At 44.1% G+C, this 27,538-nt stretch overlaps 1 protein-coding gene across 1 annotated transcript in view; it reads right to left on the bottom strand.

Moving 5' to 3' along the window:
* Nucleotides 1-307: 307 nt before the first annotated feature.
* Nucleotides 308-27,538, bottom strand: part of LOC147685287 (alpha-N-acetylgalactosaminidase-like) — a 163,481-nt gene continuing 136,250 nt past the window's right edge. Inside the window, exons 6-8 of the mRNA XM_086941200.1 lie at nucleotides 15,015-15,176; nucleotides 5,316-5,513; nucleotides 308-1,365 (exon numbers count right to left, since the gene is read on the bottom strand). Of these exons, the coding sequence (XP_086797326.1) occupies nucleotides 1,105-1,365; nucleotides 5,316-5,513; nucleotides 15,015-15,176 (621 nt within the window). The 3' untranslated portion in view covers nucleotides 308-1,104. The remainder of the gene's footprint in view (nucleotides 1,366-5,315; nucleotides 5,514-15,014; nucleotides 15,177-27,538) is intronic.

Consider the following 27,538-nt stretch of genomic DNA (forward strand, 5'->3'; position numbering starts at 1 on the left):
AAAGAATGCATAGAGTGGTACTGTGTTGCAATTATGCTCTGAAAAGAAACAACCCCTTGTATAGTCATCTAAAAGCCAAGAGAGTTTCTTTAGGTCATTTGACTATGTCCCCTTAGCAGATGTACGCCCTTGGAAAAGGAATGGGGCTGCTCTCTTGCTGTTGTGTATTTACTTACGGAACAGTTAATAGAATTGCACTGTATTTTATGTTATTATAGAACATAATAAATGTTTAAGAAACTAAGTCTATGACATAGGTACCAACACTTCATAGTAGGCTTTCAGGCGAAAAGTGAACACTCAAGACTTTTTTTTCTTCAGCTCATCATTTAATGAGTTTTAAAGAGAAACGATGCAAGTTTATCTTTAGTGCATGGGATCAGTCTCACCAATATGTGCAAAATAGTGAACCAGCTTTTCTACATTGGATAGGCAAAGTTTGCTTGAACCACACAGCTTACCGCCTTGGTGTTAACTCCCAGAATTTGACTCTAAAAATAAGAGCCAAGACCTTCCTTACAACGCTTTATAACCCTCAATGGACAGTGCAGTTTTCTAGCAGCATTTGGGCACAATTTGATTCTGAAACAAATCTCCCTGTTTATGGAAGTGACTGGTATTACGGACAGTAAACCGATTCATTTCAAAATCAGTGGGAAAACATTAATTGCCAAAGTCTACAACAACATTTAGGTGACGCAGACTTGTAATCGTCTCAGCCTTAACTGTATTAATGGTGGCACAAGTAATTCCACCATAAAGGCCACCTGACAAACCTTCCACCTACTGAGCAAAATTAATAAGAGTCTTCTATAAAGAAGATATATTTTGGCCAATAGGCCGCAATCCGTATCACGGGTCCGATGGATCCAGAAAAAGAAGGCATGATACCACCTAAACCTTAAAATACCATTCCCTAAGCCTTTAGAAGTAGATCATTTTAAAATGAGATGTCATAAATATTTCAATGTACTACTAAGCCCATTAAACCTCGCCCTGTATTGGAAGTCATTGTATGATGGATGCTGCAGTCATTGGCTTCATTAGAGCACAATAGTTCAGCAAACAACAAGTGCAAGTTACACCACGACTAGGCCCACCAAGCTAGCATGTAGGCACCATAAACAACAGAACCACTCCTGTTGGATTTATGCTTACATCCATGGTTGTGTCCATGTTAAAATCTCCTACAAATTCTTTGGCAAAAGCTTCGTATACTTTATACCCCGTGGTACATTCGGTGACATTGAGCATTGATAAACATGTAGAATATCGGCGGGGGGTCCCATCATTGCCCTTGTTCATGAAGGCCACGGCATACTGTCCGCTCACCAGCTCTCGTTTCCAGACCTCCAGAGGTTCTTTCTGTGAAATAACAGAGTATGGTCAGAAAACGGTATTATGCAAATTTCAACTCAATCAAAAAGTGCTTTCTCGTGTCAAGCAAAAAGTGATTCCTCTTCATAAAAATGCAGTGGTTTTCATATTTGTCGTAAGCAATGACAATATTTATATAAATGCTATTCTTTTAATGTGCTATACAAAAACAAATACAAATATGCATATACACATACAATCATCAACAGCAAACCTGATAATGGTTGGTAAAACAGAGCCAGAAAAAGAAATGTGACTTGCAGATCATACATGTATTCATTCATGCACAATGAATTCCAAGTTTGTGAGTAGCTTTGACGAACAGAAAGGCCTCTTTGTTTAAAGCCCACTGGAAAATCTACACAATAATATGTAACATCACTACAATATGATTTTTTTTAACTATAAAAAAGGCAGTGTTTTCCCTAAAAATGGCATATGGAAACCCACTTTTTCCAAAACCTGTGTTCAGAATACGATAATTGCTTCTGAAATGCCCTTAAAAAATCCAAATATATAAAAGAAATCTGGCATGAGATGTACATGCATAAGCGCTGTGCGTATTTAATGCCAAACGCCACATTTTCAACAGCTAACTTACTGCTGCTTGCAATTAAGCGTATAACATGCAAAATCTTGTTTTGCAAAGAAGTGCTGTATTACATATGATGGTATCACTAAAACTGCAAAGTGGACTCAATCAGCTGTTTATTGGTTTAAAGAGGCTATTCAATGTAGAAAGAATGGCCTCTTTGTCCACTCCTGAACTTCTAACAGTTACCAAGAATAGGCATTCTAGAATATTGTTTTTTTTGAGATGCTCAATGGGTTTTTGTTACCTAATGTGACATCATTCATCGGATGGCCCTTTTCACTTTATATTTCAAACCAAAAACACACTGTGGTTAAAATAGTTTAAACTTTAGCTATTGAGAAAGGAATAGTTTTCTCTTGAGCCACAAAGCTAATATATGAATAACTTTCTGAAACGGCTTTGCTTGGAAGGAGAAATAAAGAAATCACAGCTAAAGGTATTTGTCCCTAAATTATTGCTAACAGAAAAACGATAAAATGTGCACTTAATGAATGAAAGTTTAAAGGTATTACATGGGCATAAAGGTAAATTTTGTATAACGATAAATTAAACATTTTTATTCCCACAAGCACTTACACAAAGCTAATTTAAAAGTGAAATTATTAATTCATAGTGTTTCGTGCTGCAGGGGTGCATACATTGTGAGTCCCATTCAGAAAGGCTATGTGGAGTATATAATACGTGGTGTGGCATGCCTTTGTAAATAGGCCAAAAAAATCTAAAATAGGAATACAATGGGGCTACTAAAGGAATAGTCATATGAAATTTGTACAAATAGAAAACACTGGGCCTTCTTTTCAATTTACTAATAGGAGTGGGATGATTAAGAGTCTATACATAAAGTCGCATAGGAGTATGTAAAAGAGTACCCCGTTAGTACAACTTCCCTCATTCATAAATGCTTTTGAGACTCGCCCCCGCCCCTTAGGATAGGCTTCTGTTAACTGCCAGGGGGGTAAAAGATAGTCTAGTAATAAGAAAGCAAACATGTTCAAACCAAAGCAGGCCTGTTGGCTGCTGTCAATATGGAAAATGCGGCATTTGAAGGTTATGTCTGGAAATTTTCCAAAATGGAAGCTAACTTAATAACTGAATACAATCATCAGAAATGCCAGCTCATTTGCCCCATCTAGGGGACTTTATAAAATAGTGTTTTATGCTGAAATGCAGGCTAATTTGGGTATTTCTTTCCATTTAGAGACAACCAAAATTCCAAATCAGAGTTCTATTTAAGCGAGGAAGCAATTGAGCTTGAGGCATTTGGTTCTTTCTCCAAGAAGGATTTGACCCTTAACTCCCAATTTAAAATGTGCAGTAGCTGACTACCTTATTGGCTTTTCCACATTCTTTTGCAAAAGGCTTTCACCAGTTCCGGATTGTTATTTTCTAGTTCTCCGAAAAAAATGCTGGCTAGTTAATTAGCAGGTTCTCATTATAGGTTGCTTGTACCTCCCTTAATCCGAATTGACACTGTAATCACATTCCCGGGTTGCAGATTATGCTGCAGTTCTTGCTGGTGACTGATCAGGAGGGTGCCGCAGACTGGCTAAGCGTTCGTGACTTTTTAATACTTGGGAAATAAAGGCATATTAAGGGAAATTCATTTTAAATGAACTTTCTCTTTCAAGTGAACTCACAAATTATTTTACAAGGGAGTACAAAAACAAAGGTAATTCAGAACCTAGACAACAGGACTCGATTTACGATAGAGATTAAAAAACAGAGGGATTATTTAAATTTAAATTAATTCCATAAAAACAGTTAGTGACAAAGTGTTAAAAAAAATTGTCAGCTGTAGGCTTCCAAGTCGGTCTGTGACATAATAAAATATGTCAACGGATTCTAGCATTGGGACTTAGTTTCCATGGGTTCATATCTAAACTGGGAATACTGCAAAGAGAATCGTGAGAATTTATTGCAAGTTTTTACAAACTGAAAAGAGCCAATTGGTGATGCTAATGCTTTCACATTTCACAGATAAGCCTCGCCTACTGATATTGCTGGACCGTTAAGCCACTACTGCCACTGTGATTCATCCATCAACTACATCCTTCCATCTCGAAAGAAATACACTGGCGACACCCTTCACTGGTTCTCCTCCTACCTATCCAATCAATAATAGTTACTTCGCATGGGCACCTCCAAGTGCTAAAATAATCTTCTCACCACCAAAGGTTTCATCTTTTTTTAATTTTTTTTTTTTATCCTCATTATCCTTCTCGCCACCCATTACTAAACCGAAACCGCCCATGGGCTCTTTATCTCATATACCAGCTATAGAGAAAAAGGCATGTGCAACGCTACTTCGAGTGAAAAAACTCTTTTCATAGCGTATTCCTTCTCTGTACTAAACAAAGAATAAAGAGTCTTCCTCTAAAACGCAGCCACCTTATCTACTCACTTACTGGGTAAGAGGAAGCCGCCAGCGAGATAGGCGAAGGCTTTAATCATTGGATTTGAATTATTTAGCTAACCGTTCCCAACCTAACTCTGCTCCCTCACCCAAAACGTGACAAAAAGAGTAACCAAAATCTACGTATTCTCTTTGTCTGATCCAAAGTATCCATTTTAGCAATGTGTCTCATGGCTCGTAACCAATCCAGAGCTTTAGGAGATACCGGAGAGACCCATAATTTACAGATCTCCCTCCGGGCCAACAAAATAGCATAGAAGATGAGTTTGGCTTTATCGTCAGTGCCCTTACTTTGCAGATCGTATCTTCCAGTTATAATTAATTCAGGGCCTACCTCAAAGGTTTCATCTTGTCCATAGTCATGTTCAACCTTTACATGGAGTCCCATAGGACTCCACTCCCTGATAACAGCATCACAATGCACTAGTATGCTGAGAACACAACTCTACTTGGAAGACTCATCTCCTACAGACATCCAATGATTCAAACATTGCCTGCATTGTCTCCAAACCTGGATGTAAAGCAGCTAGATGAAACTAAACAGGTCGCAATCAAAACAGAGTTCAGACTTTTTGTCAAGAACATGCAACGGCTAGTCTTAACGTGACAAGGTCAATCTGGACATTTTCAAATCCCAACTTTCCCCCCCAGTGCCAAGACATTCAGTGTCACCCTAGACACCGACCTCACCCCCAATGAATGCATTGCCAAGAAAACCAATACACTCTTTCCAATGTCAATTTTCGTTACTCATTCATCACTCACTCAAATTATGGGATTGACATTTCTGCCTACCAATTATTTTCGATGGAAACAATTTTAACAGATTTCTTCACAAGTAATGTAATGAAATAGAACCATTTATTAACAGAACATGAAATGTAGAGTGAACTTCAAGTGAAAAGTATAATATTCAGATAGACTTTGTACCTGAATGATGAGTCTTCCTTGTCTCCCGAGGGAATCCTGGTTGATGTAAAGCAGCAGTCGGTTCTGAAGGATGTCACGGGCACCTCTTGAGATTGTCCTTAAGTCATTAGACATAAAGAGTGGAGCTGCTAGGATGGCCCAAAGTGCCATCTGCGTTTTAGACTGCTCATAGCTTAGGCCAAAGTCACCAGTGATCAGCTGAAATAGAAACAATATGCGCTGTATTAAGTGTTACAATGGGCCAATGTAAAACCTGAAGAAATCATTCATGCTGAAAACAATGTCAATTAGATATATTGGTGACCCCAAATACCTCTGTGGGGTTCACATTTGGAGGAGGACTGGTTCTAGTGTAAGGCAATCTACGCAGCTGCCTAGTATGTCACCAACAAAATGGCAGCTTTTTTGACTTTTGTAGGTTATGTTTTATGGTGATGTGTTACTGGGTGGGATTCCTTGTGAGGTAGGTAAACACGAACAAACCTCCAAGTGTGTGGATATTCACTTACCTGTAAGTGAGTTTCTGAACCTCACAATGCTTCTGTCAATAGCAGGAGTCAGTGTTTCTAATAGGCAGATAGAGAAGAACACCCCAATGTTTAATAGGGGTGTATAGTGAGTAGAACCTCTCATCGCGAAACTATTTCCTCATGGGAACAAAAAAAAAATGGCCTAGTGTGTGTGTGACATTCACACAAGCAGGCTGTGCCACCAGCTGAGGATTTATTCCTTGACTTACTATAGAAAATCAACATAATTATTGTTTTGCATAGCTACAACTCCCATCTCTAGCGAGTTCCATACAAGTCAGAAATGTGCTTCAAACAGTAACTTTCACATCTAACAGCAAGGACATGGAATTCAGGCCCTTTGATGGAAACTTTGGTTTACGATGTATCACAATGCCTTGCACTCTAACACACTGTATCAACGATACATGCAATGGGAGGCTGAGGCACCATTAGTCTGTCAGAGGAAAACAACTAGCACCCTGGTCCGCTTTACAATTGAATGTTCAATTTTAAGACCAGCAAAGTATAGTAAAAACACTGTAATTTAACACTGTCTGATCGTAACCAATCACCTAGTGTTATGTGAACAGAAACAGCAGTTTGGGACTTCAGCAATTAGTAAGGATACACCGTACCTAATAATATGTATTTTGAATGTATGGATGGGAAAAGTACGAAGTAGGCCGTAAGTGATGCAAATAGGGTACGTGGCATGGGGTGGCGTGAGATGACGTTTCCATTGACTTCTCACTGCCTTAAAACATATAAAAAGGAGGTTCACAAAGAACTCTTTGAATTACTCCTCATAAGTGAGTTCTTCCCAAGGGTTACTTGAGAGCCCTTGTACATGTAATTTGCTGCTTTATTTTATATTCTGTCTTATGAAATGTTGCATTTGCTATATAATCTCTTAACCTTGCTTTTGCCTTATTACATTTGAAGTGTTTAACTTGTAATTGCAGGATTTCTCACTTATAGGCAGGCGTGAGTATTCCCAGATAAAATGTACTTTGCATTTTGAATGCATTTTTGCCACAAATGATAAATGTGTCTTTAAAGTCTTAGACTCTTTCTCTCTAGCATTTCAGAAGCTTGTGTTCAGTAAATGCAATATTCAATAAATGCAATGTTCGGTAAATGACATCTGGTCCACGTGACTACCTGAGAATGCGGAGCACTGGATACAGAACTAATGTGATTTTTATGCCTTTATATTGAAGTTTCTTGAAGTTGCATCTTTTTTTTTATTTTTGAAAAACCTTTATTGTGCATCAACAGCATACATATACGGGCCTACAACCACCCTGGCCGGCCTCGAAAGCAATTTTTAGCACATCCGTCAGTAATAAAGCAACTCAGCAGTCCCCCCAGTACGAATTACGACAGTTTTTCTAAAATAGTACTTCAGTTTAACGTGACCATTGAGTTACAGGATTCGATAAGGTTAATTTTAATATTATAAAATAAAAAGGATCAGATGCAGTACAATCAACCAAGGACATAGAGTGGGCAATGCACGCAACAGAGTATCAACAGAACGGATAATCATAATCGGGGTATCGGTGCTGAAGAATACTTATCAGGATGAAAGAGCACATATTCACATTTCGCACCAGTCATCGCCCACCCCATGAACGTGAGGCTACCGTAGTAATGATTACAAAAAAGCACAAAAAGCAAAAACGGCAAAAGGCGCAATGTCTAACCGTCATACTGACCCAGAAAAGGAAAGAAAAGATAAAGAAGCTAAAGAAAAGGAGAAGGGAAGAGACAAAAAAGGGGCCCATAGAAACTGAGAAAGGACAAAACAAAAAACCCCTCCCCCAACCCCCCCACCCTGCACCACTGCAGAGGCTACGGCCTACCCCCCCCCTAGCAGCGTGCCTGTCGCCCATGAATTGTACCCGAAATTTAGTCACAGAAAAGAGAAGGATTTTTTTTTTATAAAACTGGAGGAGGGCCATCCGTACGGGCTCCCGGCCACCCCCTCCCGCAAAATACACTCCTTCCCAAGACACATAATCCACAACAGTAAGCGATCAAGTCAATCAGTAATGGGGAGAAATGCAACATACTGCACAAATAAGCGTATCAGAATAACGCGCGCCCTCCCCAGCCACCTAAATGTCAACATTTAAGGAATACATCTTATCCTTGGCCAGTCCTTGCAGGTCCCCGGAGGCATGTCTGCCGATTGATTCCCGCATCAGCCGATATAAGGAAACAAAGTGTCCAATCAAGGCCGGAGAGCAACATGAGCATACAAGATGGACGTCGCTGGCCACCAACAGAGTCATCAGCACATAGGGCCATCTTCCCCAATACAGTCCCAGGACACGTACTCCACATCAGGGATGCGAGGACAAGGACGGAAGAAGCAAGCACAGGAGCCAGCCGTCGCTGTGACAAAGCATAGGACGTCGGTAGCGGTGCAGAGTACGAAGCCGCCATCATCTGCTGTGAAAGGGAACTATCAGAATAGTCTAAACCCACGGATAGCTGTCCACAATTCACAGCATAGTCCAATATCACCCGTACCCCTCCGCATACAAGGGCAGCCACGGCACCCCCCTCGGAAACAGTTTGGGGCAGATCCTCGTGCACCAGGGGGTCGTCCGACCGTAAGTGCCCCAGCATGAGCGTGACACCATCCAGCTTCCTCCCCAGGTCACGGGAACCGTGTTCCCAGACAGATCGAAAGTCACCAATAGCAGCAAGGATGTCACCGCAGGACAGCGTAGCCCTTTTCTCCCATACCGCAGCGCCACTTGACTGTACACACTCCCCCTCTTGCTGTACCTCGGTAGCCAGGATGGCATTCTCCATCTCATCCAGGCGGCACTCCGGCGTTTCCATCGCAAATGGGGACTGGGAGTCGGTCAGAGGCGAGTCCAGCTCAATGCGACCACTGTCCGATTCGCGGAGACAGTGAAGGCAGACCCCCAAGGAACGGTCTCCTGCAGCGGTCATCTTCGCTCCGATTCAGCGCCAGCCGAAAATTCGGGAGCGGCCCGCAAACACCGGGCCGAATCCTAAACAGCGTCGGAGCAGCTACCATCTGCGCTCCGCATATATATAAAGGTTCCACCAGGCCATCGCTTCGGGGGTGCTTGTCAATCAGGACGTCTGTGGTAAATATCTGACCGATGGACACTGCGCTCCAGTAGACCGACTCCGCCCCAGAACAGATGGCCGCTGTTGTTGCCTCATCACCCGGCCATGTTTTGCAGCCGACGTCCCGGTTCCAGAGTCTTCAAGGCCGCTGACTGCCGTCGCAGATTTCTCCGGCTATGGGGCCGGCAGGGATCTCGGGATCGCGCTATCGGTTTCAGCGCTCATTCCCCAACACCAAATTGAAGCGCAATATCAGGATTATGAGCAGGATAGTCGTGCGGGGCTCGGAGGTTCACGGAGCCGGGAGCCTACACGTCCGTCCCGATCGCCATCTTGGCTCCTCCCCAGAAGTTGCATCTTCTTAATAAATCTGTTAAACTTCCAGCCTCAGTTTCCACGGCTCACATATCTGTTTTTTTTATTTTTAGAGCAAGCGTTCCAGGACACTCTGGTACAAATTAAGGTGCCCCTTTGCCCCTAGCTCACTATCATGATCATCCCAGCGCAGGCATTCAGAGCTGTTGCGCCCAGCCCTTTGACCTTCTGCCCCGTAATAAATCTCCCTCTAACAGTAGGAGCCACCCCTCCAAAGGTATCTCTGTAGCAATAGTTTGAACTGCCTTTAATTCCTAAATATTCCTTTCCATACTCACGTTTCCTGTACCTCCCTTCACTTTTCTTACCTGGGGCCTGATTTATACTTAGGTTTACAAGTATGTACCACCACCTTGGTACATTACTCTCGCCATACAGAGGGTACTCCACTCGCCAAATTTTGAGATGTCTTCCAGGCCAGCGGACACCTCTTGCATTTAAAAGGAACCGTTGTCACAGCGATTCCTGTAAATGTATTGAAAGTTTGACGAGTGGCTCCATCAAAAACAACAATTTTTTTTTATTTTCAAACACAAAATCCCAAGGCTAGACTTTGTTTTTGAAATATTAAAATAAAAAAAAATTAGTCCTCTTGCCATGGGAGTTTCCCCATGGTATTTGGGTGATTTTACAGTTTTCAGTGTCCCTTACCTACAGGTTCTACCTGGCAATAAGGGACAGTGAAAACATCCCATTTGTCAACCCACTGTACACAGGGCGGGCATACAAGTGGGTAACCCTTTGATGGCCCTTTCTCTTTCGGGTTGTCAAGCTGTACGTCAGTAGCAGAGATGGAGCAGACTCTTTCGACTAAGAATGGCAACAAAGTACCCTCTCTGCCAAATTCTAAATCTGACCATTATTGTATAGGCTTTCTGGTTAGCTAGGATATGCACCTAAGCCAGGTACACACCCACGATAACCCCGGATATCCCCCTTGGTAGCCTGGCAGAGCAGTCAGGCTTATCCCAGAGGCAATGTGTAAAGCGTTTGCGCAACACACACACACACACACCAGTGACACAATAAATACACCACAAAAGAGACTCCCTACAATATTATTCGAAAATATCCCATATATTGTATATAAAGCAATGGCCAAACATGACAAACCATAAATCACTTTGCCAACTAAGCAATTGTCATAACATCACAGTTAGTGCAATAAAATGAAGACATATGTTGCACATCTCATATAAACACTATCACTACGCACACACATACAAGGCGAATCCTGAAATAATGATCATTGCACTGACAACGAAAGCCACAAATGACAAATTAGAACACATCATGGCCTGAAATGCAGGTTATATCATACATAAATCATAGTTGCTGGGTATAATATGCAAGTCCTGGCAATGTGAGGAAAACAACATACATCACATCAGGGCATGAAGTTGCAGCAAGTATCAATTAAAACACCTCGTTCACCATAATCACAATGAGAACCAAGCACACAACATTCCTGTCCTATTCAGCTGTAAACGGTAGTCAGTACACCATGTAGGGCGCAGAAGCCTCTGCACACCTCCTACATAGACTACGGTAGTCTTGTCAACTTTAGAGATGCAGCCAATTACCACCAGAAATCTGGAGCCTCTGTTGAAATTCCACCCCGCAATATCCACATACAGGGCCAGTACCCCCAGGTAAGGGCACACACTGGGAGGGGAGCAGACACTGTTGACTTTCATGAGGATACCTCGCAGGGCCCCTCCCATGATCAGTCAGCACGAAAGGTCTGTCCCCCAATGGCGAGGAATGCCATGCCACCATGCTGGGTCCGCTCGGGTACGAGTTGTCTAAAATGCTCCACTCAGGCCAGAAGACCAAGGCGGCCATCGGGATACAGGAAGTGAGGGAGTAGGCGCTGCTTCCCTCGCAGTACTTCTCTATTCCTGGTGTGGTCCTGCACTACTTGAGCATGTCTTGGAGTTGGCAATTATGCGTGCGGGGAGCGGAGCACCTAATCATACGTCGTGGCTCCTTCCTTTGATAAGTGCCTTACCCCAAACACCACATGCTGTGGCAATCACCAGTCCTGCGGCGGGGGTCATGGAAGCAACACAAGGCAGAGGAGAATCGCTGGCATTCAAGGGCAGGAGCGCATCACTACACACTCTACAAGAGCGGATTCCCAGGTAAAAGCCCTCCACCTGCGCTGATGGCACAATTCAGCAAAAGGTGCAGGTTCCTCTAGGCAAGGTGCCCCCCATACACAATACCAGTAGGGTCACTTTATACAGCGCTCACCATGCGCTAGACTGCCAAGAGACACAGGAGCCATAAACAGTGCTCCAGGGATCTTCCCATTACACGATGAGGGAAAGCACAAGTCCGTCCTGCAGTACTTACCATGCGCTGTACTGTCAGAGACAAGGGGCATACACCAGCACTCAGGGGGCACAAGCAGTGAGTAGGTAGGCACACCAGCACATCCATCACTTTTCTATTACCATCATTTTTTTTTTCAATTCAAATAACTTTATTCGATTGTAAGCATTACAATCATAAAAGTACATATCATCAACAAACAGTTAAAAACAGTCCGGATAATTCATTTGACAGGTAAGGGATCCAATACACAGTATAAGGTAGAAAAGAAAGAGCAGCGGGCACCATGAGCATAAGCATTATTAAATGTACATTAAAAACAAATAATTTCATTATAAAAATTAAAAAGTGCCTAAAACATTAGCAGCATAATTATCCATCCATACTTTTCCTGAAGGTGATGGCTGATTTTAAAAAGTTACAGACAAATAAAGTGCAATCACAATTCAGCAATTGGAGATAGTAAAGTGCAGGTTTGATTTGTATGAAGTTCAGTTTTTTGAGGCACGGTTTAAGATATAGTTTCCGTGGTAAAGTATAATAAGGGCAAATGAATAAAAAGTGTGCCAGATCTTGAGGAGACTTCCCGTCGCAGCCGCAAGCTGGCAACACTTCACCCGATGAGCCCCACTTGGAACCGCCAGTAAGAGATGGAATAGGTCAAAGCGGAACCTTGTTAGCAAAAAACGTTTATAGCCAGTCATGTGCCATGACAAATAAGGTTCCATTTGTGGACAGGTTTTGAGAAGTAGGTGTTTCCTAACACTGTCCTTCTGTAGCTCAACCTCTTCTCTGTCTGTGCATCTTAGTATTAACATAGCATTTTTTACAAAGATAACATCAGGTTATGTGATCAAGTTGGGAGTAAAAAACAAATCTGGCCGGCCAATTGCCGTCAGACAGTCCTTTATATACTTCAACCACGGAACTTTAAACCTCCCATCAAGTGTTAAGGCTTCTTTTAATAAAGCTTGGGTGAGAGGAATATCAGTATTAAGCCAACAATTCAACCAGCACATTACCGGGTTCACTGCTATTCTGTCACTTAAATAGGGGACACCCAACTCCTCGTGTACCAGAAAATTCCCAGTGCCCCTTGGCAGCCTCAATATCTTTTTCAGAACATTATTTTCTGTGACCTCTAGGTCCTTTATCTTGCAGTAGCCCCAAAGCTCGCTTCCATAGCAGGCGACAGCAACACTTTTTGCCTGGTATAATTTGAGCAAAGTGGCCGTTGGGCAATTTCCAATTTTTTTCGCAAAGCCAAGAATGGCCGCATTAACACGTGTTGCCTCACCCTTCTTTTTGGTGACTGCGGGACCTCAAGATAATTTATGATCTAAGAGGACTCCAAGGTATGAAAAGGTATTGGTAGTGGGGATTTTCTCCCCGTTCATGCAGAAAGAGTTAGTTTTCCGTGTACCCTGACCTATTTTCATGACGTAGGACTTAAAATTGTTAATGCTTAGGCCACGGGACTCCATGAATTTACCATCAATTGCAGGCAAAAGGCAGTTCTTCCAGCAGGTCAGCACAACAAAGCGAAGTCCGAGTAGTGGTTTCTTCTGACAGCCCAGCAGTTTCTCCTGGCAATGTACAGCAGCGTCTGGTTACAAATCCCACACAGCGAAGTGTGGCTCAACGGTTAGAGGCGGCAGACCCGGAGGCAGAGGTCGGCCCGGGACCAGGGTTCAATTCCTGACGCGGCCGGGTGCAGGATCAATGTCAGCAGGCCCGATAAATCTCGCCTCGGTGCCACTCTAACCATGGGGTCCCACGCTGCAACTCTGGGCAATAGCTTGCTTAATGTCCACTCCCGCCCCATCACCGCCGGGGATGCCTGGCTGCACCTTGGGGATGCCCAGTAATGGGACCATCTCACAGGGAAAGCCAGGACTGGTTCACCAGTGGTACAGCGCTGGGACGCTTCCGGGTAACCACGCGCTCTATAAATCCAACATTCATTCACAGAGTCTAAAAACATGGGCTCAGAGCCTCTCTACTTATACTCAAAATGTATTGGATCTGGAGGGAACGTCAAACAAACTTTAGAAGTGCACAAGACCCACATTCATTATCAATCAATCCCAATCAATCAATCTACAATTTGTAAAGCACGCTACTCACCTGGTAGGGTCTCAAGGCGCTGGGGGGTGGAGTCCGTTACTGCTCGAAAAGCCAGGTCTTGAGTTGCTTCCTGAAGGAGAGGTGGTCCTGGGTCAGCCGTAGGTGGGTGGGGAGGGAGTTCCATTTCTTGGCCACCAGGTGGGAGAAGGATCTTCCTCCAGCAGTGGCTCTGCGAACACGTGGTACGGCGGCGAGGGCGAGGCTGGCCGATTATAGCAGGCGGGTGGGTGTGTAGAAGGTGAGGCGGCTGTTGAGGTACTTCGGGCCCATGTCGTGGAGAGCCTTGTGTGTGTGGGTGAGGAGTCTGAACTTGATCCTCTTGTTGACGGGGAGCCAGTGTAGGTCTCTCAGGTGGGTCGAGATGTGGCTGTGGCGAGGGATGTCCATGATGAGTCGCGCGGAGGCGTTCTGTATGCGCTGGAGTCTTTTCTGTAGGTTGGCCATGGTTCCCGCGTAGAGGGTGTTCCCGTAGTCCAGTCGGCTGGTGACGAGTGCCTGGGTGACTGTTTCCTGGTTTCGATGGGGATCCAGCGGAAGATCTTACGGAGCATGCGCACGGTATTGGAGCACGATGATGACACGGCATTGACTTGTCTGGTCATCGAGAGGGAGGATTCCAGGATGAAGCCCAGGTTCCAGACACACTACAGGGGGTCGGGTACAGCATTGTGAAAAGCAGGTACAGCTTTATTCAGGTGCAGGTGACAACTCCTCCCACTATTCTAGCCCAGAAAGACCCATGAGCCGGGTGATGGCTCATCTGTTTGTGATTGTCTAGAGTGAATGCACAAAATAGGCCCCGTCATTCTAAACAAGACGTTGCTTGGAGTCAAGCTGCAATGGACAAAGAGTTCAAAGCACACGGAAATGTCCATTTTCTAAAAGTGGCATTTCTCCAATAGCGATTTAAAATCTGCTTTCACCAATAAGCAGAATTTATCACCACTTTGCCAAACATAGCAATGCTACTCCTTTATGCAAAAATTACTACTGAAACGTCAGGGATTCCCAATGCAAACCTATTAGAGGAGCAGCCTCACAGTAGGAGAAACCAAATGGGTCTAGCCAGGATCAGGGGCCAAGGGTTACAGGACTTAAAGGTAAACACCCACAACAGAATCTGTTTAATCTGGGCGCACACAGGCCCTTTTAATGGCTTGCATTGTCTGGTATCTCTACCACATTTAATGTGAGCATTTTATCGAAACAGAAGCTTAAATCTAAGGTCTTTTACCATATCAGGGTCATTCCATTTCCCTGGTCCAGCTGCAGGCTGAAAGGCATCTTGATTCTTTCCATACCATTCAATAATATCCAGGACACTGTCCCACGAGTCTTGGATATCATCATAGTTCCTCCACATGTTACAGATTTCTCCAAGCAATGTATAGTTCACCTACACAGAAAAGAAATATATACATTAACAGAGTTCTACTGGTTTATGTCAGTCACCATATTGAGCTAAACAACTGGGTTTACCCCACACCTTAACTTAAATTACTTGTATTTATTATGATACAATCAATACTCTGATTTATTTAGTCATTTACATAATTGTGTAGATGAAGCGATAAATGAGATAAGAGAGCTCTTTTATGTGGTGACTTGAAGGGTGTAAGAGTAAAATAATCAAACACAGTAAAGGTTTCCAATACAAACACCAGGCAGCAACAAAGGTTCAATAAGGGGCATCAATGGATAAACTGGTAAACAATACAGTAAAGTTCTTCTGTCAAGGCTTGGTACTGCCACAATTGAAATAGGTAACCAGTAGAATTTTACGGTCTTTGCGTACCAGGTTTGCATGTAACAACCACAGTCGTAACCTGGGGGTCATCCTGGTCTCAGCTTTGGCAATGACCCAACAAGTAAACGCCGTCTCCTCCTCCTGCTTCAACACCCTCCACATGCCCCACAAGATCTACTGATGGATCCCCACCGGAACCAGAAGGACGGTCACCCAAGCCCTCGTCAGCAGCAGGTTGGACTACAGCAACACTCTACGCCGAACGTCAGCCAAACTCCAGAAACGACTACAACCCATACAGAACGCCTCTGCACTCCTCATCCTCGACATCCCCCACCACAGCCACATCACAGCCCACCTGAAAGACTTGCGCTGGCTCCCCGTCAACAAGAGGATCACCTTCAAACTACTCACCCACGCTCACAAAGCACTCCACAACACCGGACTAGCGTACCTCAATGAACGACTCACCTTCTATACCCCGAACCACCAGCTTCGCTCCGCCGACCTCACCCTCGCCACCGTTCCCCCACATCCGACGAGCGACTGCCAGGGGCAGATCACTCTCCCACCTCGCCGTTAAGACATGGAACACCCTCTCCATCTGATGCAACATACCCAGGACCTGCTGACCTTCAGGAAACGCCTCAAGACCTGGCTGTTCGAGCAGTAGCAGCACCCCCGCCCTCCCCCCCTAGCGCCTTGAGACCCTCACGGGTGAGTTGTGCGCTCCACAAATGTACTGGCTGATTGATTGTCATCTAGCAAAGTAGTTAACTATAAATAAGGTGCAGCATTGTGGTTTATCACCAGACCCATATACATTGCATAAACAACTGGTGCAGTGTAGTGGGACCTTTAGGAGGAACACTGATTCTATGTTAAACAAAATGTTTCCCGTTCATACGTGCGACTCTTAGATAAGAAGCTTTTGAATTTGGTCTTGAAGCAGTCTACGATAGGTGCTTCCCCAATGGAAAGGCGCAGGGGGTTTCAGAGCTTAAGGAGAACTCATGAGAAGGCCTGCTTCAAGGGTTTGTGTTTTGTAAACCAAATTGTAGGCACGGTCAACTTTGACCTGGGCAGGCATGCTTCTCTAGAAATCTGTGGTTTTAGCCCAATACATTTTGGTGTGTCCAGGTGGGCTTAATATATGTGACTAAGTTGGCACCATTCTTCAAGTCGAGGTCAGACAAATTCTTATAATAAAGAAGTCATGTGAAATTTGCAGCTGGTGCCTTCAAGTACACATGGTGCTGCATGAGGAGCATTTATGTGCTAATCTTGACTTGTTGAGCCTGGTTAGTAAGATCTTTCATTGCCTATTCTCCTCAGGACCATTACTTCTACCACTACCTTTAGGTTTTGCTTTGGAATGAATAATTAAATGTTCCATATTATCTTTAGTTGATACGGGTATCCCTTTACAATATTTTTCATGTATGACAAGGTGATGCACATACCAGGTTTATTCCAATTGCATATGACTCAATTTGTTGAACAAATGAGATTGGATTCTCCACACTAATTTTTGTTTCAATCTGAATATTATATAAAACATTACATTGTATTGAACATGAATCTTCTGTTAATTGTTTCCAAATGCACAGCCAACACATTTTTGCCCTGTAGTGGAATGCAAGCCTAAGTCATTATCAAGGTTTTTAAGAGGTTTATTGCCTAAAAGCATAATATACAGCAGTCATGGAATTTAAGATGACCCTGTGCGGGCTGGTGGTTATAAAGGTAATGTTTGAAGATACTTGAAGTAATAGCTATTATTCCTGGAAGGAGTAGGCAAGTTTGTGCAAAGTGACACTCTAACAGTGCACAAGGTTTGTTAATACGGGGATCTACAAAACGTAATTAGGTGGATGCAGTCAATTGCCACTGGAGCCATGGGCAACAGTCTAATGTGGTCTGGAAAATCGATTTTCCATAAAGTTTTTCAACCACATAATATTCAAGGAATTTTGAAAGAAACAGCAGACTGGTAACAGATAAGTAGCTATTTGGATGATCAGCGTGACTTCTAGTTATTTTTTTGTTTTTTCTGAAGAGGCTGTAAATGACAATTTAAAATTGTTAGGTACAGTGTATTCTTCATAGAGGTATTGATGATATTCACTCATAATGCACTACGTTATGGGTTACTCAAGGCAGAGATGGTATTGTCAATGCGGGATGATTGTTTCATATTTGCTACGGATGTACCTGTAGTGCTAATATCAATTTGTTTGAATAATGACCACCTGACCTCAAACTTTCCCTTTATTTCAGCACCTGCATTGATATTTATTGTCATTTAATAACATCTCTCTTGTGGAACATCATGTTAGTCAAAAAGTTAGCCAGTCTGATAAACCGGTCTCTTGATTGAGAACGTGGAGTAGGCAAGTCTCCGCACACTCTGCGGGCGGAGCGGAGTTCTCCGCCTGCCGCTAATTTTCCAACAGCGACACTCTAAAGCACTGTATAGTAAGTCATCCATCTCTTAAAGGTCCTGCAGGCAACTAAGCAAGTGGTACCACTTATTTTGCCCTGGTACAGTGCAACCCATTAAAATAATCAAATTGGCCAAGCCATCTGGGATAACTCGGACACAAATCATCATCTGCGCCTTACAAGACATGGGGCTAGATGTACAAAGATCAAAGTAGCGAATTCCTAATTGCGATTTTCTGAGAATCTCAATTAGGAAATCGCTATTTTTTTATGTGTGAAACTCATCGAGTTTCATTTTGTGATTTGGAGTGTGCTACAAATAGACCTAGCTCATGCATATTAATGAAGTAGGTGGCAATTTGCAACCCACTACAATTCGCTGCCATCACAAAGCTGGTGGCCTGCAGGGGTAAGCAGACCACCATGTATGTGATTGCTTTTCAATAAAACTTTTTTTTAGGCAGCTCATTTTCCTTAAAGAAAAACTGGATTAAATTATCCAAATTAAACTTTGACGTTTCCTTCTTTAAGAGTAGGCGTTGGTCCATGGGACACCTGCCTGCTGTTAAAAAATATACTGCCAACCATTCTCAAACGGAAAGGAGTTCCTTGGGGCCCATTCCCATTTGTGGTTGGGTAATTCCATTATTCTAACTTGGGTAAATTGCAAAAGTTTGCAGCCGCATTTCGGTCGCAAAACGTTCATAAATACAATTTCAAATTGTTATTACAAAGGGACACTCCCAACCACATACCAAATTGAAAAATCCTAATTGTAATTTGGTAACAAGTTACTGAATCACAATTTGGGTTACTCTACATCCCAAAAAGCATTTTTTGTGGTCGCAAACGGACTAATTCTGCAAATCGGGCTGTTTGCGATTGCAAAAAAGCTTCCTACATCTAGCCCATAGTCTCCTGCCCCCAGGGCCCTCGTAAAACCTGCACAAGGATGTCCACTCTGATGTATTCAGTGCATGGTTCCATCAACAATGAAAAGAACCCTGTGAGTATCCTTTCTAATGTTTAATAGGCTAATGAGCACCCATTCACTTCAAATTCGGCCAGTTGCTGCTCAAGGGATTTTCGTGCAGTTTAGAAGCATGGGGTATATGTTTTCAGAGATATGAAAATAGATTTTTTCTAATTTAACAAGCCCAGGAGTTTCTCAGCATCTAAAAAAATCATCACTTGGCAGCCAAGTCTTCTATATGTCTTTCATTTAAGGAACTGCTCTGGTATCTGTTGGTGTGAGGGTGATGAGGAAAGTACATACAACCATGTGTTGTGGTTGAGCACTTGGGTGCAATATTTTTGGGCCCAGGTGGGGCAGAAAATTATAGAGATCACCGCTGTCCAGCTTCCAGTAGACCCTATGTTGGTACTGATGGGAGAGGTGGATGACAAGAGCCTGTATCTATTGGCAACACCAGCGGGGAGACTCATATCCAGCTATTGATGGCTGGAAGGTTGAAGGTGGCCCACAGATGGAAGGACCATGAATGGCCAAAATTAAAGCTATGGTGGAGTAAAATCTGGAATTTTTATGCTATGGAAAAGTTGACAGCAATTCTTTGCAACCAGCTAACCCTTTTTGAACAGATTTGGCACCTCCCATTCATTTCAACGGCAGGGCTGGAAACTGAGTCAAGTGATATGGTCTAGATAATGGGTACTCACAAACTTTCTCTGGGGGCCAAATTTACAGTGTGGTTTGTGGCCAAGAGCCGCACTGGTGGGGGCGGGGGCAGTGGGGGAGGGGGGCTGGATAGAGCCACAAAAAAACTGTGACCATGAAGTTGAACACAGGTCCTGCAGCGGACGCCTTCGTCCACTGAGCCACCAGACTCGGCATACACAAATATCTCTGTCTCTCTCTCTCCCTCCCTGTCTCTCTCTCCCTCTCTCTCTCTCTCTCTCTCTCTCTCTCTCTCCCTCTCTCTATCTCTCTCTCTCTCTCCTTCCCTTCCTCTGTCTCCCTCCCTCTGTCGAGCTCTCCCTCTCTCTCCCGGTCTCACTCTCCCTCACTCTGTCTCCCTCCCTCTCTCCCTGTCTCACTCTGTCTCCCTCCCGCCATCTCCGTCTCTCGGGCTCACTCTCTCGGACTCCCTCTCCCTTCCTCTGTCTCCCCCTGACTCCCTCTCTCTGTCTCTCTCTGTCTCCCTCTGTCTCCTTCTCTCTGTTTCGCTCTCTGTCTCCCTCTCTTTCCCTCCCTCTATCACCCTCTCTCCGTCTCCCTCCCTGTCTCCTATCACCCTCTCTTTCCCTCCCTCTATCACCCTCTCTCCGTCTCCGTCTCCCTCTATCTCTATCTCCCTCCGTCTCCCTCCCTGTCTCTCCCTCCGTCCCTCCGTCTCCCTCCCTCCGTCTCCCTCCCTGTCTCCCTCCCTGTCTCCCTCCCTGTCTCACTCCGTCTCCCTCCGTCTCCATCTGTTTGTCTCCCTTCCTCTGTCTCCCTCTCTCACTCTGTCTTCCTCTCCCTCAGTCTCCCTCCCTCCGTCTGTCTCCCTTCCTCGCTCCCTCTCCCTCCCACTCCATCTCCCTCTCCCTCTCCCTCCCCCTCCCCCTGTCTCCCTCTCCCTCCCCCTCCCCTTGTCTCCCTCTCCCTGTCTCCCTCTCCCGCCCCCTGTCTCCCTCTCCCTCCCCCTGTCTCCCTCTCCCTCCCCCTGTCTCCCTCTCCCTCCCCCTGTCACCCTCCCTCTGTCACCCTCCCTCTGTCACCCTCCCTCTGTCACCCTCCCTCTGTCATCTCACCCCGCGTCTGAGTCAGCCCGGGCAGAGACAGCTCCCTGGGCACATACACAGCTGCACTTGAGCACTTCACAGGTATTTAAAAGACCATTTGCTTGTTAATTAGGCTTTGTTGTATTTCACTTCTTCTTAGCGCCACTGCAGCTCCACTCCGACTATCCCTGGAATCGTCGGGCCCCCACAGAGCAGAGTCTCTCAGAGTCACGCTGGTGAACCGGCAGTGTTTGGGAACACTCTTTAAAAAATTTTTACAAGGTCCGCAGGCCACCAAGGAAGGCTTGCCGGGCTGCAGGCGGCCCACTGGCCGTACTAGGAGCACCTGTGGTCTAGATAGTGTAACTCAGGTGGGTTAGGGTGTGAACATTATGAAGGCGTCATTTGGTACAAAGTGGACCCACCAGGCATGAATTCACTCTGATTTGGGTGGATTAGCAAACCAATAATTCTCACCAGTTTAGTCTTCAGAGTTTTTGATAGCTTTGCAGAATCTCTGTTAAGCAGTAAAATGGTCAATTAGGAAGCACATAGTTCAAAGTAACAACTGACCTTTGGGATTACCTTAATGACCGCCTTAAATTCACAGACACTATTTCTCATTTGTGGTTTCTTTTCTACCCGTGTCCCTCAAGTGCAGATCAGTCTCTTTGGTGAGCCTTTTAAATATTCCTATTGGGAAATCACTGAGTAGAAAACTTTTCCCAGGTTGGAGCTGTCCTGGAGTCTCTGACAATTCATCAGCAGAAATCACACACAAGTGACTCACTCCCTTCCCCAAGTTTCGTCAAAAGAAGCTCATATACATATTCCAGAATGCCAGAAATTAACCAGTGAACCCTTATACCACCTGCTTGTTATAAGTTTATTTTTTTGTTTCAGGGCCCATGCTATGTGACAAGTTTTCCAGTTTGGTTTCCTTATTGATGGATGCTTCATTGATACAACTTCTACAAAACCTGGTGTCATCTATTACCACCTGCCAGCTGGAAGGCCCCTTTTATTCCAGACTTCTTGGTGCCACTCAATCTACTGAAGCCAGATATCACTTAACTAATTCCAAAACAGGTGCCTATTCCATGCTGTTACTTAGTTTTTCTTTGTTCCACTTTTGGAGATATCTCATTGCCTTCCCCATAACAATATGTTTCAAGACTTCCTATAAGATTTGATGGTGACTATCATTCCGACATTTAATTGAAAGTAGGAGTCAGCTTCTTTCTTCAGATAATCAATAAAGTGCTTATCCATAAGCCACCTGTAAATCTGAAACTATAGTCCAGATATGGCCTCCTTCGCACAGCCAATTTAAAGTTAAACTTTGGAGTGAACCAAAGGTCTATGGGCTGATATTTTCTTTTCACACACCTAGTGAGCATCTGATCCAAGGGTGAATAAGTAGTTTAGTCTTGAGAATGACTCTTGTACGACCAAGTAATATGTCTATTTTTAGAAGTGCCACATTCCTATCAAACCTCACGCAAACCCAAAGATTATGAAAAGTCCACAAAAGGGGCATTCCAAGTTGTGTAATTTATACAGTGCCTGTTAATGCTGCCACCAATTAACACATTAATATCTACTCCAATTAGGGTCACACCATCTGGGATCTGTGTGAGCAGTGAATGTACGTTAAATGTAGGAAGTGCATTGATGTTTAGGAAAGTTCACAACTGGCCCTAAAGAGCCACCAAAACTATTATGCATGAAAATCTAATAGGGGGTTTACTGTTGGACTTCTCGGTCATGACACGTGTCTGCTTATGTATTGTGCTACCCCTTACATTGAGTTTAAGCATTTAATGATTTGCCAGTTCAAAACTCTGAATTGTGTCATCAATTAATCTGATGAATTTCTGCAAGTGAAATTGGGTGAAGAAATGCACTACTATGGAGGATACCTTAACACAAATCGTTTTGTGTGATGCTGGCAGATGGCAATAGACCACAATTTGCTAGTCCTTGTTGGTGGCTGAGATGGATTATGACATCCTTGAAAAATATCACAGGACAACAAAGCAGATGAATGCCCTAGTCCTATTCCCACTCCATATATCCTGAACTAACATGGAGAGCCCCACGCTTGAGCAAAGAGTTTAGGGGAAAGAGAAATGCTGGTACCCTGTGCATCCCAGCTCAATCGGCGCCTTCATGTTCTAATCCCAGTTAGAAAATCACTGGGATTAATTTGTAACAAACGTTTTAATTTGAACAGTTGTTTGCACGTAATTAATTGTGTCTTTACTGATTACGTACTTGAGCACATCACATTGAATTCCTGAGGCTGTCAACCTGGAAGCATGCCTTCCTATGGTGCGTTCCTAGTACCTAATGGATTCAACAGGGCACATGTTTAGCTTGACTGACATTCTCATGCACAGAAAGGTCTGTTCATGCAAAACAAGCTCATCACTGTATTGACCAGAACCTCATTTGTGAGGGCTATGTGCAACAAGTCTAAGCCCAATAGTTTATGTGCTGTAAACATCACAACTGTTTGGTGATTTTACCAGCTTTTGGGTGTAAAAAACATTAGACAATTTTGAATTCTCCGTTTTGCCAGATAACTTCTGTGTCATAAATTTATACTCCTGCCATACAGTTTAAACGCGCCTACTTTTTGGAAATTAAATAAGCACTCATGGAGGCTGAAATACGTTAAATGCTCCATTTACCTGCCAAACTAAAAATAATGGTGAATGATATGCAGAGCCTTTGGAGGTCCGGGACTGGCTTGAACTTTATCATGCTGACAAAGATGGAGGCACCTGGCAGCAACCAAAGCCCCAACAAAAGAACAAGGGAGGTAGTGGCCTGGCATGTCTCTCTCACAGAAGTAAGGCCAGGTGGAATGTACAGGACTGGATGCCGTGATCCGTCAGGACAGTGGTTCCCAAACTTTTTTGACCCGTGGCTCCCTTGACCTAATCGGCAGTTGGCCGTGGCTCCACACCATTTATTTTTTTTACCAGTGGGCGGGATGTAAGCCCGACCTCGGGGAGTACTTCCTGTTGTCTTCCGTAAAGTAATTGGGATGCAATGAAGGTATTATAATGATATTAGTAACAAAATAAGAAGATAACAGTTGTTTAATAAAAAAATTTTAAGTGATAAACAATACAAGACTTTTTTGGACCACACAACAATAGTTTAAAAACTTCTGTATAATAAAATATCTTTTTCAATGAACAGGAAAGACAACGGAATCCGAATTTACCTTACAAACTCTAGTGAGATGGATGTGCTTGTTTTTCCTTACATAGCTCCTGACACAAACGTTTGAATGCAGGCGCCTGTGTGCCTGTGGAGAGGTACTGTGACCTGTGAAGACTTGGGCACCATTTCAGCAACCCCCGATGACTTTTCTGCCCCTTAATATTTTTTGCTCTCTACTGATGACGGGTTAAACCACCCTCCCTCTCACTCTGGAAGGGGCTTGAGCCATCTGCAACATCCTGGTGGGCCTTACTACTGGTCGAGAAGGCCGTGCCTCCCCCACTGAAATTGAGTGAAGAGATGTGTGGGATAGATAGACTGCAAAGGAACGGCATTTGGTAAAACCACGTGCTTACCACACAGCAGTCAGCACCAAAACAGGGCATCAAGGACCAAGTACAGAATGCTTGCATTAGTGCAAAAACTAAATAACATCCTTAATAAAGAGCCTTCAGGCACTGTGCGTGGCACCTGCCATAAAGCAAGAATGGGAGCGCAGCAGAACAGCATTGAGCCGCAGATAGACTGGAGTCATGAACACAGAGAATGCTCATCAATTGCAGTATTATACCTCTGCTTGTAGTTTCTACGTTTTTGTAACTTGCACAAGTCACTTTTTCCAACTGTAATGTACCTTTTGCTACTTCTTGTATTTTGTTTGCTCACGTTACTGCCTCATGTAACTTAACGTTTGCTTTTGTAATTTGGTCACTTGTAATTTTCTCCTCATGTATCATTACTGTTCCTATTGTGAAGTGCTCTGACACCTTCGGGTAAAGTCTGCACTATATAAAAATGCATAAAATCAATCAATAAATAAATAAATATGATGCAGAAGTGGAGACCCATTCATTGGAGCATGCAGGACTATTTCTACCAGGTGAGTCCCACCCACCTCTCTCTGTGCCATTCCAGAGAGCTCCACTGCCAATAACCTATTCTTATTTAGAAAATGTTCCCACAGAGTTTTCCATTTCTGATGCCACAGCTGTGACCCCCATATTATGATTTGGTCCTCTGCTCCTTACTGTAGCATCCAGAGTCGTGCATACAATTTTCTTGACCGAGGTAACGATGTCACCGCTGGAGAAAACCACACGCATCATTTGAACGAGGAAAGATGTCCTTTAACCCCTTCACTGCGGCAGCTATTCCGCCGCAGTGCTAAGTGTTGGTGACGGAACCGCTCCGTCACCAGCGTCTGTGGCGATGTGCTTACGACGGAGCGGTTCCGTCATGGCCCGCCGGCTCAATAGAATGCTCAGCGCAGGCGCGGAATTCGCGCCACGCATGAGCAGCGAGCGGGCCATGACGGAACCGCTCCGTCATCAGCACAGCGCCACCGCAGCTGATGACGGAGCGGTTCCGTCATCAGCAGACAAGGGGTTAAAACGGAGACGACATTTGAAAGGGGAAAACACGGTTTCCCATCACCTTAACAAAGCTTATTGTGCAGTCAGATTGAAGCCTGTGAATCGTAGCATGCACCGAGCATTTAAGAGCTGCTCAGGCCCGAGGAGATTGGCAAACCATGATATTAATTAGATTTTAATTGGACATATTAGTAGAAATTATGGATACCATATGCCCCTTCTTTCATGAAGACACTTATTGCTTCCAAAAAATGTAAATATTACTTCTGCCCCATGTCGCATTCATTCAGCCGGATGCGTGGGTGCTTTGGTCAAGTTTCACTTCTCATCATAAATGAACCGCAGAAGATCTTATTATGCCAGTAAAATTGAACATTGGAGGCACGCCACTACACTTGCTACCGTTTCAAATACTTGTATAAGTGTAAACTACAGCATTAGTCATTGCTGCATTAATTTACAACTAGCTTACTTACCGATTTTTGTTCCACAGGGTCCTACGAGACGAGGCGAGGCAAGGCACGGCAGGGCAAGGCAGGGCAAAACACGGGTGTCAAGAGCAACATTCCTCCGACGTTACACAGGGTCCCACGAGACGAAGCGAGGCGAGGTGGGGCGGGAGGGGCAGGGCAAAACACGGGGGTCAAGGCAACGTTCCTCCTACGCTCCAAGCTTGCTAAGGCACTAATGCTGAGCCTATGCAGCTTAAGAAGGATGCATGCGTGCGTACGTACGCATGGATGCGTATGCTGGGCCAAACCATTCCGAGGGTGCCGTTTTAAACCCCCCCGCATGTTGGGCTTCAATGTAGGATCACCCACATCCTGCCTGGCGTGCCGCGGCGCCCCTGGCTGCAAATCAAGGCGCACCAGGGCGCCGCGGCGCACAGTTTGGGAACCACAGCGTCAGGAGGAAACTGTGAGTGGCCGGAATCATCTCAAGAGGATCTCACACAGGTGGAATCCAGTGCAGAGGTCTCTGATCTACTGAATTTAATATCTTGTATCTCATGCGACTTGTAACCAGTATTATCTAATGATTCAACATTATATCCTTTCTGCACAAGTTGCTGTTTACTTTATATGCTTCCCAGGGGTCTGTTAAATTTTACTATTCATCTCTTCCAGTATTTTTTTGGGTAGGGAAGAGGGGAAAAGTACATGAGTTCCATTGATGTAAGCACATGTAAAATGTCTATTTAAAAAGTATAATGGAGACTTCCGGTTTTGTCAATATGGAAAGGTTTCCTGGTCGACTTGGAGGGCACTGATGAGGATTCATTAAGATTGAAGTCCCTATCACTCCCGTCTGGAAGTTTGTTCTGCAGAAAGTTATAAAGCTGTTTTTGTAAGGCATAGCATGGTTTGTACTGACAACCATTGTGGGTCAGTCCTGAGGTAGGGGAGTTGGAAAGAGTTTTGTATTTCTTGGCGAGACTAGGGTCAAGGGATTTCTTTGAAGCATCATATGTCTGGGAATTGGGATGCAGAACTTCTTACATAACTAATTATGCACGAGGCACATAGAACCAGGTACAGCTCATCTCTAAAATGATGCGAACACTTGATACTTTTCGATGAAGACTAAAATAAGTGGATGCTCTTTCCTGACTTGAACGTGGGAGAATGGGAAACTTGGCTAAGAGCTAAAAAACATAACGATCTCAAACTTATCAGGCACATATTATATTGCACAAAGAAGCACACAGAAGTTGCACAAAGCAAACATCAATAGAAGGGACCTCCGTTGCCCGACTGGGAACAGAAACCAGCGCAGGCAATTCTGCTTCTACGGGCCCCGGGAGGGGGCTGCTACTGAGAAGCGCCAGCGGGGACTGGGCGGGGGAATGCTTCCGCTTTTGTTACAAGGGCCGATATTGCAGCAGCACTGCTGCAAATATGGCCCCCAGTACAAAAAGTGGGCCCCACGGGCCTTAGACATTATTGTACTTGAACTACTGACTCGGACTTATAAACTTTGGTTGATAGTTTTCAACTGCATCCTGTTTCTGAACCAAAAGAACTGCAATAAACAGACAAAAAAAATAATAAGAAAAAAAAAAGTGAAAAACTACCCAATGCTGTTTTTGTTCTTAATATATCCCGATCAAACTCAATTGTAAGACGGTGATAAATAGACCCAGTTTAAAAACCTTAACTTAAAACTTTTAATGGGACCAGGTTTATATTTACTAGTGTTTGGATTTAAAAATGTAACTATCGAAACTTCCAG

The sequence above is a fragment of the Lissotriton vulgaris genome, chromosome 10 (assembly GCF_964263255.1).
Source record: "Lissotriton vulgaris chromosome 10, aLisVul1.2, whole genome shotgun sequence".
Taxonomy (NCBI): domain Eukaryota; kingdom Metazoa; phylum Chordata; class Amphibia; order Caudata; family Salamandridae; genus Lissotriton; species Lissotriton vulgaris.